This window comes from Haliotis rufescens, unplaced genomic scaffold (assembly GCF_023055435.1).
Source record: "Haliotis rufescens isolate VD_foot unplaced genomic scaffold, xgHalRufe1.0.p SCAF_11, whole genome shotgun sequence".
Taxonomy (NCBI): domain Eukaryota; kingdom Metazoa; phylum Mollusca; class Gastropoda; order Lepetellida; family Haliotidae; genus Haliotis; species Haliotis rufescens.
This window is the reverse complement of record NW_025963791.1, coordinates 19,309,504-19,329,569: the sequence shown is the minus strand read 5'-3', so window position 1 is coordinate 19,329,569 and position 20,066 is coordinate 19,309,504. Positions and strand designations below refer to the sequence as shown.

General features: G+C 38.8%; 1 protein-coding gene across 2 annotated transcripts in view; it reads left to right on the top strand.

Moving 5' to 3' along the window:
- LOC124137263 overlaps positions 1 to 20,066 on the top strand; it is a 95,755-nt gene that overhangs the window by 47,127 nt on the left and 28,562 nt on the right. The window contains exons 11-13 of one of the 2 annotated variants that reach the window (XM_046503495.2): positions 530 to 568; positions 959 to 1,016; positions 11,488 to 11,853. In XM_046503495.2, the coding sequence (XP_046359451.2) occupies positions 530 to 568; positions 959 to 1,016; positions 11,488 to 11,853 (463 nt within the window). The remainder of the gene's footprint in view (positions 1 to 529; positions 569 to 958; positions 1,017 to 11,487; positions 11,854 to 20,066) is intronic. The other variant, XM_046503496.2, reaches the window with a different exon arrangement.

Here is a 20,066-nt window from a genome sequence, read left to right as displayed (position 1 = left end):
ACAACAATTTGTTACTATTTTGTAATTGATTCTGGTTCATATGCCTGTTAGGTTGAGTGTGATGTGGCTTCCAAATATTATGCTTTAAGCTTGATATGACTAGATATTCTCCTTGATATGACTAGATTTCACCTTAATATGACTGGATATGCTCCTTAATATGACTAGATATTCTCCTTGAAATGACTGGATATTCGCCTTGATATGATTAGAGAATCTTCTTGATATGACTAGATAATCATCTTAATATGACGAGATATTCACCTTGATATTACTGGATATTCTCCTTGATATGACTAGATATTCTCCTTGATATGACTGGATATGCTCCTTAATATGACTAGATATTCTCCTTGATATTACTGGATATTCATCTTCATATGACTAGATATTCTCCTTGATATAACTGGATATTCTCCTTGATATGACTAGGTATTCTCCTTGATATCACAAGATATTCACCTTGATATCTCTTGATAGTCATGACCTCCCGTAATGTTTCAGGAAACTATGCGTTTGTTTGTTACAGGAAGCTGTTGATGGTGGCGTTGACACATTCACTCGCCATGTAAGTAAACAGGCTATATTTGTCTAAATTTGCTGTTCAATCCATTTTACGAACTTGTAATTATCATTTCTAAGTTACTATTGTAAATATACGAAAATAATTAAGTGTTTCAGTTGATTATTGATTTATATCTGGCATTGAATTTTTATTGACATTTTTGATTTGCAGAACATGAAACCATGAAGCTTTCACCTGATGAAAGGGCAAAAATTACCCCTTAAACATGGTTACAAACATTATAGAGGTTGTTGTCCAAAACAAGTTTCATGTCTAAGTTAGTATGCCCTATTGTGCAATCTGTTATATAAACTGTTACTTAGAAACATTTGATAATACTGTGACTGTATTTGTGAGAACAGGGAACATTTACAAAATGATTCTACCTTTCAGAGATTATCCCCGGTGTCTTACCGGCCCCCGCACCTTACCCTGCTAAAGACACATGAAGGTATGGTTCCCAGCCATGGTACTGTGCCTCTCACTGTAGCCTCCCCACTGTAGCCTGTAGCCTCCCCACTGTAGCCTGTAGCCTCCCCACTGTAGTCCCAGACTTTCAAACCAGGGCCCTATTCCACAAAGCTATCGAAGCGCTACGACAGTCGTAAGTCTATGTTAAAGTATAGGAGTTACGTTCGTCTTAGCGCTACGATCGCTTTGTGGAACGGGTCCCTGGGCCCACTTGCACAAAGCGATCTTAGCACTAAGATGATCGTAACTCTCATACTTTAACATAGGCTTACAATAGTCGTAGCACTAAGATCCCTTTGTGCAAGTGGACCCAGGTGTATCAATGCAAGCTTACGACACATACATGCTATGTATAGTGAACCCTGAATTGTCTATACTTTCACACCCAAACATATCCCTAAAGTTTACATGTCTAAGTAAATCAGTTCACATTTCAATTCTTTCCGATAATACAGTATTGAATTATTATCTCAAATGGTTGTAGACCATTAGAATGTTTACGCTGTTATACTGACATGCTTCGTCAGAACCACTCTTGGTTTGAGCCAATAACTTGAACACATACCATCTTCGACGTAATAAGCGCCCTGGGTGCTCTGAAAATTAGAAATAGGCTCTTATTAGAATATTATTTTGGTGAAAAGAAACAGTTGAAAGATAAAATTTGTGGTTTATGCTGACAGCCTGAAATGTTTATGTACGACAGATATATTTTTCCAGAATTTAATTGCCCATAATTAATGGTGCATATAACACACGAGTGCGTATTATACGCGAATAAATAAGTCTTATGTACATTGATCAATTGGAAGGGGTGCTAATTGGGATTGTTCACTAGCCAATATACAGTAAACTACGTTTATAACGAACTCAAAGGGACTACTAATTTTAGTTCGTTATAACCGTAATTCGTTATAAGCATATATACAGCATAACTACAGCAAACAGTCGGGACTAAAAAATTAGTTCGTTATATCCGTCAGTTCGTTATAAGCGTGTTCGTTATAACCGTAGTTTACTGTATTAGCAAATATCGCCGTTGGTGCTAATTATAGTGGGGTGCTTATTACGTCGAATACGGTTATTACTTTTTTATCAGTCCCTAATATATCCCAGGGCAAATTGGAAAGTGAGCTATATCAATCCTGGTCGAATGTCATTTCAACAATCAAAGCTTCTAGTTTCTTGTAAAGGTGAAATGATGAATCTCAATGCACCGTGACACGTGACTTCAATGCGATACACAATATATAGAATATACCTGTATCACGATACATGATACAAAATACTTATATTAACTCTCTTCACAAGAGAATAACCATATCTAAATAGGGATAAATGTGATCTTGATCCGGGGTAGAATAGGTCTTCAGCAACCCATACTTGCCGGAGAAGGCGACTGTGCTTGTTGTAAGAGGCGACTAACGGGATCGGGTGGTCAGGCTCGCTGACTTGGTTGATGCATGTCATCGTATCCCAATTGGGTGGATCGATGCTCATGATGTCAATCACTGGATTGTCTGGTCCAGACTCGATTATTTACAGACCGCTGTCATTTAGCTGTAATATTGCTGAGTGCGGCGTTAAACAACAAACATCATCATCTTAAATGTGATCTTGAAAGGCCTCCTGCCTACGTCCTGTATATCGTAGATTTGGGATGATTTAGGCTCCCCTGATACATTTGATTGCCTCGGAAATGTTAACAAGGAAGAAGTAGTCTATCTTCATTGTTTCAATAATATATATATATCGTTCTGTTCGTAACCTTTGTATTTTTATTCTGGCGTATCGAGATACGTATCATATTGAGACCAGTGTATCACAGTATATATTGTATCATGGTCTGTATCATTGCTCCCCTAGTAGGTTTAAACATATTTAGTTCTCAAAAAGTGAATGGGTTCGGGTACAAGTTCTCCAACTTAGGACACCTTCCCCTTAACAGGTTGACTTAATATTGGTGACTCGCCTGGAGAAAAGAGGCCTTATGGGTGCTAGGACACAATTGTTCTGTGACGTCATAAAGAAAGACGTTTGACGTCAACTCACTTCCGTAAAATTCACAATGTGTGTGGACTGTACAAAAATATATTTTTCTCTCGTCAGTTCGTAATGTAATGAAACATTATTTCAAAAGATTTCAGCATAAATGTCTACTTTAATTTTATCAAATGTTATATGTAAAACCTGCAATCATTACACAAACAGTTACAAGTTGGAAAATGGAACTTTGTGGAAAATGAGTCCAAATGTTTGATGTCAAGTATCTCTGCAATAAAATGTATGGAAGCTTGTGAAGTGAATATTTGTGTTCCTAAGATCCTGTTTGTTTTGAAATATAACGAGAAGTCAAAATGTGATTTTTCACCCAAAAGGTCCCTTATCTCCTGGTGGGTCACGTTGATGGATTGTGACCAGATTCATTGTGTAGATGACTCACTGGTAAACAGGTCCATTTTCATTTCCATGTCCAACAAGACAGATGAATGAATGATTATCAGATCAAAATTGGCTTGGAAAAGAATTCCTAAAATAATTTCAACAAATATTCAGGAAGTTTTAACATAAACATATGATATTTAAATTCAGGTTAGGTTCAATATTAACTGAACCACATGTCACATGACAATGCCTTTTATGGCCTGGGACTGGCTTCGGAATGGAATCAAATATTGATGGATTTATAACACTTTATTTGTTTACACATTTAATCCAAATCAACATCACGTGACTGGTCATATTGGATGAAAACTAATCTGTAATTAAGCGGCCCAAAGCAACAAATACCCACAGGTCTGGGTTCATTTCCCACATGGGTACAACGTGTGAAGCTCATTTCTTTTGTCTCCTGCCATGATATTGCTGGCATATTGCTGAAAGCAGCATAAAACCATACTCGCTCGCTCCCTCACTCCCTCACTCACTCACTCCCTCACTCACTCCCTCACTCACTCACTCACTCACTCACTCACTCACTCACTCACTCTTAGGTTTCATATTTCATACTTTATTATTCATGACTTTAATTGTAAACGAGACATATGTATACGAAGTTGAAATAAAGGAGAAAGTACGCAATAATAGTCAAATGTTGCAAATAAAATTTTAAATGTTACCAATAAATAACTCAAAGTCAGAATTAGGTCTTTAGCAACCCATACTTGCCGTAAAAGGCTACTATGAATGTCGTAAGAGGTAATTATGCTTGTAGTAAGAGGCGACTAACGGGACCGGGTGGTCAAGGCTTGCTGACTTGGTTGATGCATGTCATTGTATCCCAATTGCGTAGATCGATGCTCATGGCGTCAATCACTGGATTGTCTCGTCCAGACTTATTATTTACAGACTGATGTCATATAGCTGGAATATTGCTGAGTGCGATGTTAAACAACAAACAAACAAGGAATTACGGATTGTCTGTTCCTTGTGAACAGATGTTTTCCCTTCCTCATAGCCTGGTCTGTGGGGGCCATTGTAGAGCTGATATTGTCCCAGGCATTTACTAGAGGTGACAAATATGTTGATGGTGCCAACAAGGAAATCTAAAATACAATGAATCAGATGTTGATAGTCTATCTTGCCTCTACCAGGCAGTAGTTTACCAAACAACAGGATGCACATTGACACATTGACACACAAGGCTGGTGGAAATCCAATCACTGCCTCATGACTCATTCTAACAATTGCATTATAAACCTTCGAACTTTGTCTATTGCCTTTTAATCCAGCATGACTTGACTGTCCCAAATCCCACTCTTAACCATAGACTTTGGAGACTGGCAGAACTACGATTTGTGAAATAGTGGCATCCTCATTGATATGTAGACCATCCTTTTCATAGGTGAGGTGAGGTGAAATGGGGTTTAACACCGCGTCCAAGATTATTGCACTTATATAGCGGCGTTCGTGCGTGCATGTGTGCACTTGTACCAGTCCAATCTATAGTGCTAGCCCACTGAGATACCATACCGCAGTTTAACATGAATACCCCACTCAGACACAGTATACTGACTCCGAGCTGACCAGTCCTTGTTTTAGCCCCTTAATGCTGAGCGCCAGACAGGGTAACAACAAGTACCATCTGTTAATATCTTCGATGTGACGCGGCCGGGGATCAAACCCTGGACCTTCCTCTCTCCAGGCGGATGCTCTACCTCTAGACCATGGAGGCGTCTCTCCTCTTCATTATGCTGTCATATTGACTCACTCAGTGGTGGATAATCATGACAACTCATAGCAAGACGTAATAGTATTTTATCATCCAAAACTGGCTCCCACAGGAGATATCGCTTGGATGAGATCAAGCCATATCTAAACTGTAGATATCGCTGCAATGAAATTAAATCACAATGCTTTGCAGACCATTGTGACGTCGTTGGTTACCATGATGCATGGGCGGATATTTCGAAAAAAATCTTTATTTCTGTATAAATTACCACCAAAGACAATAAATAGATTTTAAATGTGCACCCCCCCTTTTCAAAAAAGCTGTATCCGCCCATGATGACGTCACAATCAAATGACATCACTAATGGCTCTGCTACTGAAGCTGTTTGCAGTACTTTTTACACTGAAGACACTGCTAATTACTGTCTACAAATTGAAAAAGTTGAAAGAATGATGTTGGATGATAAATAAAATCTCACCCTCGTGAGTGAGTTAATAAATAGAGAATCTCACCCGAGTGTCTTTTGAGATCAAATATCTCACACTCGTTGATAAAAGTGGCAAAAATCCTCGCCAAGCCTTGGAATTTTTCCACTTTTATCAACTCGTGTTGATATATTTGATATCAAAAGACACTCGGGTGAGATTCTCTATTTATTAACGCACTCATTCAGTGTCAATCATGATTTATAGCACAGATACTGCATTCAATGTAGGAATCACTTTTGGTCTTAGTGGGGTTGTTCTTATAGAGATTACTACATATTTGTGTAGAAGTCGGTCAGAGATGCTTATTAATACAGCGCCTCTTCTAAAACCCTTTGGCTTAATTTATACATAAATAGCATGGATATTCCCTATGGTTGTGACATTAAATGATGCTAAGCTATATTAACATGTTCCTCAGCTGGTCTTGAATATATCGATAGATAGACATGGTTTAGGATGAAAATGTGTGGAATTACTTTGAAATAATTCAAATCCTAATCATTGTCTAAGTCTGTCATGCATTGAGACTACCTGTATCCTTCAGCTGAAGGGGGCACAGGTGGTCCAGTCGTCTAAGGCTGTGAAAAGTTGTTTCCCTTGGGCCTGCCAGAAAATCACGGTTCATCCCAATAATGCTTCTAGGTTTGCCATGCTGATACTGGAATACTGTTCAAAGCGGCATTAAACCCATCTCACTCACTCAATATTCAGCTTAGGAACAACACTCTTTGCAGATAGTGCGTGGCTGAAGACAGCCATATTGCCAATATCAGAAAGATATGGCCGTCATGTTGAAACACCATGTACTTCAGTGATATATCATAGATCAGTTATGTTTTCTTGATCAAAAGTGTATTTTGATTTATACACTGAATTATTTATTTATGTGTTGTTTATCTTAGTCAGTTTGTAATACTTTTGAAAACACGAAGAGCAGTATGTTACTTGTCATACAAGCTTCATTTCTAGATCTGATGGCACTCATGATGTCACACACATGCCCGTTGTAATATTCACACTAAATGAGATTTCCATGAATAAACTCCAAAATACCTTGATCATGTGAGTGAGTGAGTTAATGCTTTACGTCACATCGGCAATATTTCAGCCATATCGTGACGAACCTTGATCATGTACACAGATTTGAAACACATACGACTCGAATTCATTATGGAGAGGTTATATTATAATAGATTCCTGTCAATCTTGCTGTTGCTAGCTTCATTTCCTGTGCAAACCCAACCTCGCTTCATATGTTTCCTGCTCTGTGCCTTTTAATCTCAATGCGAGTTCTGTGAAACTGACAAAAACTAAATACCTTAAATATTTTGGAAACTAAATTCCTGCCTTCAATCATGTCTGCATTGCCAAGAAAACAAAATTCCCCAGATTTATAGTACTAATCAAGAGAAATTATAAGATCTGAGAATTACATGTATAGCCATATCCTGTAGCAGTAAACTAGGGATATGACATCTCACCAGGTTACAGTATAATGACATGGGTGTTATGTGTTCCTGGTGCAGGATCTCTTTCCTGCATAGAGTCAAATTGAAATGGATGTACAGTATGTATAAAACACCTTACATTGCTACCTGCAAACACTCTACACATCACTTTATGTGATCCCTGCCAGTAAACACAACACACATCACTTTATGTGATCCCTGCCAGTAAACACTACACATCACTTTATGTGATCCCAATCTGTAAACACTACACATCACTTTATGTGATCCCTGCCAGTAAACACAACACACATCACTTTATGTGATCCCAATCTGTAAACACTACACATCACTTTATGTGATCCTTGCCAGTAAACACAACACACATCACTTTATGTGATCACTGTCAGTAAACAACACACATCACTTTATGTGATCACTGTCGGTAAACACAACACACATCACTTTATGTGATCACTGTCAGTAAGCACAACACACATCACTTTATGTGATCCCTGCCAGTAAGCACAAAACACATCACTTTATCTGATCCTATTCTGTATACACAACACACATCACTTTATGTGATCCCAATCTGTAAACGCAACACACATCACTTTATGTGATCCTTGCCAGTAAACACAACACACATCACTTTATGTGATCACTGTCAGTAAACAACACACATCACTTTATGTGATCACTGTCGGTAAACACAACACACATCACTTTATGTGATCACTGTCAGTAAACACAACACACATCACTTTATGTGATCCCTGCCAGTAAGCACAAAACACATCACTTTATCTGATCCTATTCTGTATACACAACACACATCACTTTATGTGATCCCAATCTGTAAACGCAACACACATCACTTTATGTGATCCTTGCCAGTAAACACAACACACATCACTTTATGTGATCCCTGCCAGTAAACACTACACATCACTTTATGTGATCCCTGCCAGTAAACACAACACACATCACTTTATGTGATCACTGTCAGTAAACACAACACACATCACTTTATGTGATCCCAATCTGTAAACACTACACATCACTTTATGTGATCACTGTCAGTAACACAACACACATCACTTTATGTGATCACTGTCAGTAAACACAACACACATCACTTTATGTGATCCCTGCCAGTAAGCACAAAACACATCACTTTATCTGATCCTATTCTGTATACACAACACACATCACTTTATGTGATCCCAGTCTGTAAACGCAACACACATAACTTTATGTGATCCTTGTCAGGAAATACACCACACATCACTTTATGTGATCCCTGCCAGTAAACACAACACACATCACTTTATGTGATCACTATCAGTAAATACAACATGCATCACTTTATGTGATCCTATTCTGTATACACAACACACATCACTTTATGTGATCCAAATCTGTAAACGCAACACATAACTTTATGTGATCCTTGTCAGTAAACACAACACATATCACTTTTTGTGATCCTTGTCAGTAAACACAACACACATCACTTTATGTGATCACTGTCAGTAAACACAACACACATCACTTTATGTGATCCTAATCTGTAAACACAACACACATCACTTTATGTGATCACTGTCAGTAACACAACACACATCACTTTATGTGATCACTGTCAGTAAACACAACACACATCACTTCATGTGATCACTGTCAGTAAACACAACACACATCACTTTATGTGATCACTGTCAGTAAACACAACACACATCACTTCATGTGATCACTATCAGTAAATACAACACACATCACTTGATGTGATCCCTGCCAGTAAGCGCAACACACATCACTTTATGTGATCACTGTCAGTAAACACAACACACATCACTTTATGTGATCACTGTCAGTAAACACAACACACATCATGTTATGTGATCCTTGCCAGTAAACACGACACACATCACTTTATGTGATCACTATCAGTAAATACAACACACATCACTTGATGTGATCCCTGCCAGTAAACACTACACATCACTTTATGTGATCCCTGCCAGTAAACACAACACACATCACTTTATGTGATCACTGTCAGTAAACACAACACACATCACTTTATGTGATCCCAATCTGTAAACACTACACATCACTTTATGTGATCACTGTCAGTAACACAACACACATCACTTTATGTGATCACTGTCAGTAAACACAACACACATCACTTTATGTGATCCCTGCCAGTAAGCACAAAACACATCACTTTATCTGATCCTATTCTGTATACACAACACACATCACTTTATGTGATCCCAGTCTGTAAACGCAACACACATAACTTTATGTGATCCTTGTCAGGAAATACACCACACATCACTTTATGTGATCCCTGCCAGTAAACACAACACACATCACTTTATGTGATCACTATCAGTAAATACAACATGCATCACTTTATGTGATCCTATTCTGTATACACAACACACATCACTTTATGTGATCCAAATCTGTAAACGCAACACATAACTTTATGTGATCCTTGTCAGTAAACACAACACATATCACTTTTTGTGATCCTTGTCAGTAAACACAACACACATCACTTTATGTGATCACTGTCAGTAAACACAACACACATCACTTTATGTGATCCTAATCTGTAAACACAACACACATCACTTTATGTGATCACTGTCAGTAACACAACACACATCACTTTATGTGATCACTGTCAGTAAACACAACACACATCACTTCATGTGATCACTGTCAGTAAACACAACACACATCACTTTATGTGATCACTGTCAGTAAACACAACACACATCACTTCATGTGATCACTATCAGTAAATACAACACACATCACTTGATGTGATCCCTGCCAGTAAGCGCAACACACATCACTTTATGTGATCACTGTCAGTAAACACAACACACATCACTTTATGTGATCACTGTCAGTAAACACAACACACATCATGTTATGTGATCCTTGCCAGTAAACACGACACACATCACTTTATGTGATCACTATCAGTAAATACAACACACATCACTTGATGTGATCCCTGCCAGTAAGCGCAACACACATCACTTTATGTGATCACTATCAGTAAACACAACACACATCACTTTATGTGATCACTGTCAGTAAACGCAACACACAACACTTTATGTGATCACTATCAGTAAACACAACACACATCACGTTATGTGATCCTTGCCAGTAAACACAACACATATCACTTTTTGTGATCCTTGTCAGTAAACACAACACACATCACTTTATGTGATCACTGTCAGTAAACACAACACACATCACTTTATGTGATCCTAATCTGTAAACACAACACACATCACTTTATGTGATCACTGTCAGTAACACAACACACATCACTTTATGTGATCACTGTCAGTAAACACAACACACATCACTTCATGTGATCACTGTCAGTAAACACAACACACATCACTTTATGTGATCACTGTCAGTAAACACAACACACATCACTTCATGTGATCACTATCAGTAAATACAACACACATCACTTGATGTGATCCCTGCCAGTAAGCGCAACACACATCACTTTATGTGATCACTGTCAGTAAACACAACACACATCACTTTATGTGATCACTGTCAGTAAACACAACACACATCATGTTATGTGATCCTTGCCAGTAAACACGACACACATCACTTTATGTGATCACTATCAGTAAATACAACACACATCACTTGATGTGATCCCTGCCAGTAAGCGCAACACACATCACTTTATGTGATCACTATCAGTAAACACAACACACATCACTTTATGTGATCACTGTCAGTAAACGCAACACACAACACTTTATGTGATCACTATCAGTAAACACAACACACATCACGTTATGTGATCCTTGCCAGTAAACACGACACACATCACTTTATGTGATCACTATCAGTAAATACAACACACATCACTTGAAGTGATCACTGTCAGTAAACACAACACACATCACTTTATGTGATCACTGTCAGTAAACACAACAGACATCACTTTATGTGATCCGTGTCAGTAAACATGACACACATCACTTTGTGATCCCTGCCAGTAAACACGACACACATCACTTTATGTGATCACTGCCAGTAAACTAGACACACATCACTTTCCATGATATCCTGTCAGTAAAGACAGCATACATCACTTTGTGTGAGTCCTGCAAGCACTTTCAAGTTATTCAGCACAAACTGCTTACTATCATGAACAAGAAAAAACTTTCCTAAAAAGCTCCATTCAAGAATGGCTAGAAGCATCTTGATGACTGACACAACTTTCTGAGAGACTCCTTCTGAGAATGTCCATTTTCTCTGTGTTATCAGACACAGATCTCCTGGCAACACAGGATGGAGCCTCACTCTCACACCAACGACAACCTGGAGTTTGTACTTTGCCGGCTACGTTCAGAACAGAGTGCGATGACCAGACAAATGATACCATGATGCTTCAGCAGACCTTCAGTCTCCGAAAAGATGACACGAGTCCATCACGTGATGCTGCAACAAAAGGATGTAGCCCACCGATTGCAAGAAAACCAGGACCGAACGTTCGCACCGACTCCATGGTCGTTCATATCTCTGCATCAATGAAAAAAGTTCGCATTACCCAGAGTCCTGCTGCTGATGATGACAGTGATCCAACATGTCGGAGTGACGATGATTATGATAATGATGATGACAATCAGAGTGGTACTTTGTTTTCCTGATAGCATGTGCAAGCACCATGCCCTAGAGAGTGACTAGCTATACCCTATACTAACAGTGCCTGATCTGTAGGGCTGCACTATATGAGCACATAAATGCCATTGATAAACTAACAAAACAACATTATAAAGTGTTTGTGTTATATTCTAATCAGGGATAAGAGGTATTTGGCATTTAATCAAACTCTACAAGATTATCAGTTGGTTTCTCAATACAATTTCATGATATAGATTCTACATATATATAATATCAAAGAATTGAGATTATCAAATTACAGGAGGTTTGAAATCAAACATTTAAATATTCATATTTATAACTAAGAAACCTTAAAGGAGAGATCAATATGATTTATTCTTTTTGAGTGGTGTAGTGCTTATGATATGGCATGTGTTTGACATTCATTTCTGTCCATCTGTCACTAACAATTTAGACATCTTTTATGTGTGTGCTGTGATATGGCTGAAATATTGCTAAAGTATGTGTAAAACAATACTCACTCACTCACTTTATATGAGTTTGACCTTTTAGTGACCTGACCAAATGTATTATGTTGGCACCTATGGCAAAACTCTAAGCCCATTGAAAGTAAGCCTGACTCTCTCTTCATCATTAGAATATAGGAAGTTATCTCTTAAAACGTGTGAAATTATATGACAGTTATTTATTGTTGCTCGTGCTCAGCTTGCCTTGCATGCAGCGCATGTTGCTTGTGCAGGTGTTTGCTTTTCTCACATCGGTGTGATGTTTAGTTGGTGTTTGTTATTGATAATGTTGCTTCTTGTGATTGTTGGGGGAAGCGGTATGTTTATAATGCAAATGAAATTGTCATACCAGCATTTAATTACTATCAAGGTGAGAACAACAGTTACCAGAATAACAGTTGAAAAAAATTATTTCGTCCACCATACATTATTATTCATATTTTTCTTGACGATTTTTGACATACTGCATCATGCATATTTATGCATATTTAAGGAGATTGCATTTAATTTGTCTTCACAGCACGTGTCATGATTGATCTTGTGTAATGTATTTCTTAGGATGATGGAATAGGTGGATTACTCTCAATGGATGCCTCCATCTTCCCGAGGCAAGAGAGTTAACTGACTTTAAAAATCCAGTTTCCACCCTTGCTGAACTAGGCTGAAATTCCTGGGCTCACCACCAGTGACTATTTCGAGTTATGTCCCTTAATTCTGTGCCTCTCCTATTTACCAATCAGATTCCTCCTCTCATATCACTTGCATTTGCTTCAAACAAAACGTCAGCGCCCGCCCTCGATAATCAACATCTATATTTTGATAAAATGGTTCTAACATTGCAAAGTGCATCAAATCACGTGATCACCTTGATTAAAAACATGAAAAGATTTTGAAAATATCTGTTGACAACGAGTTGATGGTGCAAATGCTTTGCAAATCCTGCAATCGACCAAAATCTGCATGACAATTTATGAACTGGATTTTGATTTCATTGCTTGATTGTGATTGGACTATGCATAGACTCGTTAGTCCAGCCAAAATATAACTCCATAATTCCAGCCTAGTTCGGAAAGGGTGGAAACTGGACTTTTATAGTCAGTTAACTCCCTTGCCTCGGGAAGATGGGTTGTCTCTGGAGCTGCTCAGAGCAGATACTTTGCCCAAAGTCGGCGGCAAATGTCAGTAGACATTCATTTTACTTGTAACTAATGTAATGGTTTTGTAGAGGTTACTTGTATATCACTGCATGATAACAGGTCCAATGAAAAGGAAGAGGCTAGCATGCTTAATTCTAAACTATTGTTTTGAATGCATTGTTGTATACCTTTGAAAATATGAGAAAAAAGTACAAAATAAAATTTAAATCACAGTTTTTAACAAAAATTTGATTTCTTCCAAATTTGACTGCCAATTGTGCTTAGTTTGGAATCCCCGGTAGATCCCTGGTGTGACAGGTGTATGCCATCTCCCTGAGTTGCCTCCCTTAGTGACTGGCCATTTGATGTTCTGAGGGAGGCCTGGAATTGTTTTGAAATCAGTAATCTGCCCCAAAAGTGCTGGGATAAAATGGATCTGTCGTCAGGTTTTTCCCACAGAAAGAGATTGTTCACTGGCCATGGTCTTACAAATATAGAGTTTTAGGTCCAAAATAATAACTTCTTTCAGAGGCATTTTTTAGAAGTTGATGGATGACAAAGTAGACACACTTATATGTTATAAATAGAGACCACACAGTAGACCATATTTATATATTATAAAGAAGCTGTTGTTAATAAATTGTGCCAACCTTGTTTAGCTCCTCCTATCAGAGCAAAATATTTTTTTGAATCTTGGACAGGAAAAGATTCTGTCTGAAACCAACATTCCAGGCCACAATATTAATTAAATATACAATTTAGTAGCAAATCCTTTAGGATGAAATATGTACTAAAGTGAGGAAAAAAGATGACAATCAATAATTCAAATGATAGTACCTAAAACAAGAATTCTTAAAGGTGTATGATTTTTCCCCTCTAGTATAACAATTTACTGTGCAGAGTCGATTGTGCCAAGGGAATCTAACTGTGAGTTTGAATCACGCTGATAATGATCCAATGTTTGTAGGCTTCGCCAACGTCTGTGCGTAACCTACATCACTTGTCTCATGGGTAGACGTCGAGTCTTCGCAGACAGGCATGCAGTAACATTTCAGCAGGACAACATCTTGGTTGAATGGGGGGCACAGGTGGCCCAGTCATCTAAGGCGCCGCAATTCACTGTGCAGAGTTGCGTCCCTTGGGCACGCCAGAAACCTATGATTGTGGGTTCGAATCCCGGTTCGCCCCGATTATGTTTCTAGGTTTGTCAGCACCATACCCGTGCTCGTGGGTTTCATCGAAGTGGTACACGTCTGAGACCTGCATCACTTCGTGCTTTCCTCCCACATTAAGCTGACACGCCGTGATATACACGCCGGGTAACTGGAAAACTGTTAAAAGCAGCGTTAAACCAAACTCACTCACTCACTCACTCTTGGTTGAATGTATCTCACAAAACTAAAAAGTATTTGAGTAAATATTGTAGAGGCCTTGGCTGTTTTTACACAAAGTGTACACTAAGCCATTTTTAAAATGGGCGCTCCATGGGCTTTATGTCTACAGTGTGCCATACACCGTATTCACCATAGTAAGCACCCTGGGCACTTAGAAAATTTACAAAGGGAGGGACTAGCTTAAAACCATACACTGCGAATTAATGTTTTGTCAGATATCGAGCACTAGTGAACAAAGTTCATATGTTGGTGGCAATAATAGTTTTGATAATACCGGTAGTTACTGGGAAATATAAACCCCTTCTGCGATGCTGTTTTTTAAAAAAAAAGTATTATATTCACAAGAAAATACGGACTGTCATGTAAATGTTCTGTCTTAGTAGAGGGTGCTTATAAAGATTACCTACAGATTGGCCTCGAAGTTGGTCAGGGGTTGCTTTTTGGAGCAGGGTGCTTAATACGACGAATACGGTAAGTTAAAATGAATTACTGTTCCAAGTGGCACTGAACCCAGATGCCGGGGTAAAAGAGTGTGAGCAGATACCACAAAGGGCTGTGAGGAAGCCTCGTGGTTAAAGTTTTTCCTTGTCATGCTGAAGCCCCGGGTTCGATTCCCTACATGGGTACAATGTGCGAGGCCCTTTTCAGGTTTCCCCTGCTGTGAGATTGCTGGAATATTGCTAAAAGCGGTGTAAAACCATACTTGCTCACTCACTCCATTGTCTCAATACACGATAATTTATATACACAACAGATATTCATTTACACTAGAGCTGATTGTGTATGTAACTCACAAATATTTAACACAAGCTAACTCATTTTGATATCAAGATGTGCATTTGCAGAAATAAAGATGTGTAAATAAAAATTAAGACTACATTTTCTTATGTTGTTGTTAAAGTTCAGGGCCTCGTTACACAAAGCAATTGTAGAGCTACGACTGTTGGAAAGTCTATCTTAAAGTATGGGAGTTACGATCATCTTAGCGCTACGACTGTCGTAAGTCTATGTTAAAGTATGGGAGTTACGATCATCTTAGCGCTACGACTGTCGTAAGTCTATGTTAAAGTATGGGAGTTAAGATCATCTTAGAGCTACGACTGTCGTAAGTCTATGTTAAAGTATGGGAGTTACGATCATCTTAGCGCTACGATCGGCTTTGTGGAACTGGGCCCAGGTGTGTGACTTTATCTGAGAGGTATCTTTGTCTGGAAGTGTCGTAGGGAACAAATTCAGATTTTGTGATATATTCTGGGCCCGTTCCATAAAGCCATCTTAGCGCAAAGGTGATCGTACCTCCCATACTTTAACACTGGCTTACGATAGTCGTAGCGCTAAGATCGCTTTGTGGAACGGGGCCCTGATATTTATATGATGACTAAATAATTTTCGGTTCATTGGTTTGTGAATAGAAAATACGAAGTTTTTGTAAGAATCTGCATAATCTGTTAAATATGTGAGTTCGGCAAAGTCAGTCTTAATGTAGGTGATGGACCAGGCTAGTTATTTTGGCAGTGGCCATTGTACAACAGAAACATTCAGGTTTCACATTACATTGTAATCATGGACCATCATGGAGGAGCCATTGGACTAACACTCAGTCTCTGAAAATATATAATTGTGATAGAAACAAATAACTCCATTTATATTGAAAAGGAGCACCAGTGAGATGGAAGATTCAGAATCTGAAGAAAATCTAGACTTGTTTCATTTAGGGTTTTAGCATTATGGAAAGGGCTGGGTGGAAGGGAAAATAATATGGCTCAGGGACTGTGAGACAAAGGAGCCATTAGCCATTGTAGGACAGAAAAATAGGTTTAACATTATGTTGTCATCATCAAGCATCTTGGAGGAGCCGTTACTACAACTTCTACTCATAGTGCTAAGATTGTTTCAACCCTGGACCTTATTAAGTATGCCATGGTACTCTGAAGGCATGGATGGACTCTATCACTGATTGTCTGCTCGGGATAAACTTTAGGATACCATGTCAGGCTCTGTTGGCATTGGAGTGTTGTTCATATCCACCTTTAATAAATCATCTAGAGACTGATGGGTAAGTGATAACACATTCAACTGGAGAGTGCATCAGTGGCCATGCCATCTAAGGCACCAAAATTTGCTGTGCTGAGTTGCATCCCTTAGTTGTATCAGGATCTGCTGATCAGGGGTTCATATCCAAGATTTGCATCGATTATGATATTTGGTTGTCACGTCAAAACCCATGCTTTTGGAGTTGTACCAAATTGGTAAACATCTTTACTTTGTCACTGTAAGTCGGAACCGTGAAGATCTGGGTAAGAACAGGTCTTCAGCAACCCAGGCAACTATGCTTGTTGTAAGAGATGACTAACGTTGTTGGGTGGTCAGGCTCACTGACTTGGATAATACATATCATCGTATCCCAATTGCATAAATCGATGCTCATGATTTCAATCACTGGATTTTTTGGGGTCCAGACACGATTATTTACAGACCACCGTTCTATAGTTGGAAATTACTGAGTGTGGCATGTAACAAACAAACAAACAAACAAACAAACAAACAAAACAAATATTTCAGAAATACAGTTCAAAGTGGTTTAAAACCCAACTCAGTGATATTCAATCTATATACAATTGTCTTCTACACCACAAAGCAAAAACTGGAAGTGCTCATAGCATCTGCAGCAATCAGTGAGTCACGCTTTCATTATGTTATGAACCTTCCCTCAAATCAGTTCTCCTCTTCAGTTCAAGTCCCATTAACTCCCTCACCTACCCTGTCTTGTCCTCTGATTCCCTGTAATCCTTCACTTCTACAACCATATTGCCTAACAACGACCTGAGACTTCAACCTGTGAAGATCCGGGGTAGAATAGGTCTTCAGCAACCCATGCTTGTTGTAAATGGCGACTATGCTTGTCGTACGAGGCGACTAATGGGATCGGTTGGTCAGGCTCGCTGACTTGGTTGCTGTATGTCATTGCGTATCCCAATTGTGTAGATCAATGCTCATAATATCAATCACTGGATTGTCTGGTCTAGAATCGAATATTTACGGACCACCGTTCTATAGCTGGAATATTGCTGAGTGCGGCGTAAACAACAAACAGACATGCTATCCACTGACAAATAAAACCTGAGCGGTACAGCCTTAGTGAATATCTGTGTACTACAGATATAAACATTGCAATCTAGACTCAAATTCCTTACTATTTTGGGTTCTCTGAAGTTTTGCTGAAGAATTAGCTTTGGGAGATTAATATGATACAATTGAATTTGTGTACTGAATGTATGAATATTTGTTGGCGTTTGGTTAGGTGTGTAGATAAATATTATACCAATAAATTTGTTTAGCTCAATATTTTATAATAATTAATCATTTTGGGGGGCATATACTTTTGTTTTGTGTGTAAATATAAATGCTGATTGTGTTTATTGTGCTGAATACTTTGCTGTAAGATTGTGTGTATTTATATTACCTGTTCACAACATTGCGCAAAGCAAAATGTAAATTTATGTGGACAGTGACAGAAACTAACAGTTTTCATCCACTAGACCTTATAATGATAACATACAGCAAAACCATTAAAAATGGCAAATTTCTCCTAGTCCTTATGGGCAGTTTTGCAAGGACCATATGACTAATGCCTATTTCTATTGCCATGTGGATGAGTGTTATGCTAAACAAATAATTTGTTCTATTTATTGTGAATGAAACAAATTTTAAGTTTATTTGTGAAAAAATCAGTAAATAATGTAGGGATATCTTATTTAGGTGGACATAGTTGATAACCATGGGTATTACTTTCAACAAGACACCAACACCACACCTATTTAGACCAAAGATGACAGGATTATTTTCTTTCATTATTTTCAATTTGACGCTTTATTACAGATATGATTATCTTCTTCAAACATGCAATGGAACAAAATAAAAGAAGCTGAAAGCCATAAGTCAATCCTGTCATCACTGATACTGCATCTTGTAACTGCAACTTATAGAGCTGTATTCTTCCTCTGGAACATCACCTCATCACCAGGTTAAGGGCCACACAAGCATGTACGCCTGATCTTTGGATTTAGCCAAGCATGTCCGCATGTATGCTTATTCAATACTGACAGTTCAGCAAGTGTTCTTTGTCCTGGATTCCGCAAGGATAACAACTATTTGTAGGTTAACTGGTTGTCCAGCCTTGATACAATATCTTTGTCTGCGAAATAATGGCTACGTTTTTCTCTCTGTCTCTTGGTCGCTGATACAAAGCTACAAGTCTTCCACGGTCATGTTCTACAAATGTCCAATGCTGAAATTGCAGGTCGGCCAGAGTGCACATATATACTAGTCAAAAGGTGTTAAAAACCATACCGTGACCCTGCCATGACAGATTAACTACAGTAATATGAAAAAAATTGGGTGGTCCATCACTTCTTGTAAGTAGTATAATGTTGCTCAGAAAATGGATCAGTGATTTGTCTGTCCCAGACTTGAGTATATGCAGGAAAAGCGGGAATATTGCTGAGCATTGTGTTGAGCAACAAACAAAAGCAGCCTATATTTATACTGATTGTGACATGTAGAGAGTGCATGGCCTGTATTTATTCTGATTGTGACATGTAGAGAGTGCATGGCCCTGCTGTGTGGTGTTCATGTGCGTGTTCTGCATGTTCTACTAGTGGACTGATGTTTGCCTTGCCCATGCTGGCTGACATGTTGGGATGGCCTGTAGTTACATGTACTGGTGGCCTGATGTTTGCCTTGCCCATGCTGGCTGACATGTTGTGATGGCCTGTAGTTACATGTACTGGTGGACTGATGTTTGCCTTGCCCATGCTGACTGACATGTTGGGATGGCCTGTAGTTACATGTACTGGTGGCCTGATGTTTGCCTTGCCCATGCTGGCGGACATGTTGTGATGGCCTGTAGTTACATGTACTGGTGGACTGATGTTTGCCTTGCCCATGCTGACTGACATGTTGTGATGGCCTGTAGCTACATGTACTGGTGGACTGATGTTTGCCTTGCCCATGCTGACTGACATGTTGAGATGGCCTGTAGTTACATGTACTACTGATGTTTGCCTTGCCCATGCTGACTGACATGTTGTGATGGCCTGTAGTTACATGTACTGGTAGACTGATGTTTGCCTTGCCCATGCTGACTGACATGTTGTGATGGCCTGTAGTTACATGTACTGGTGGAC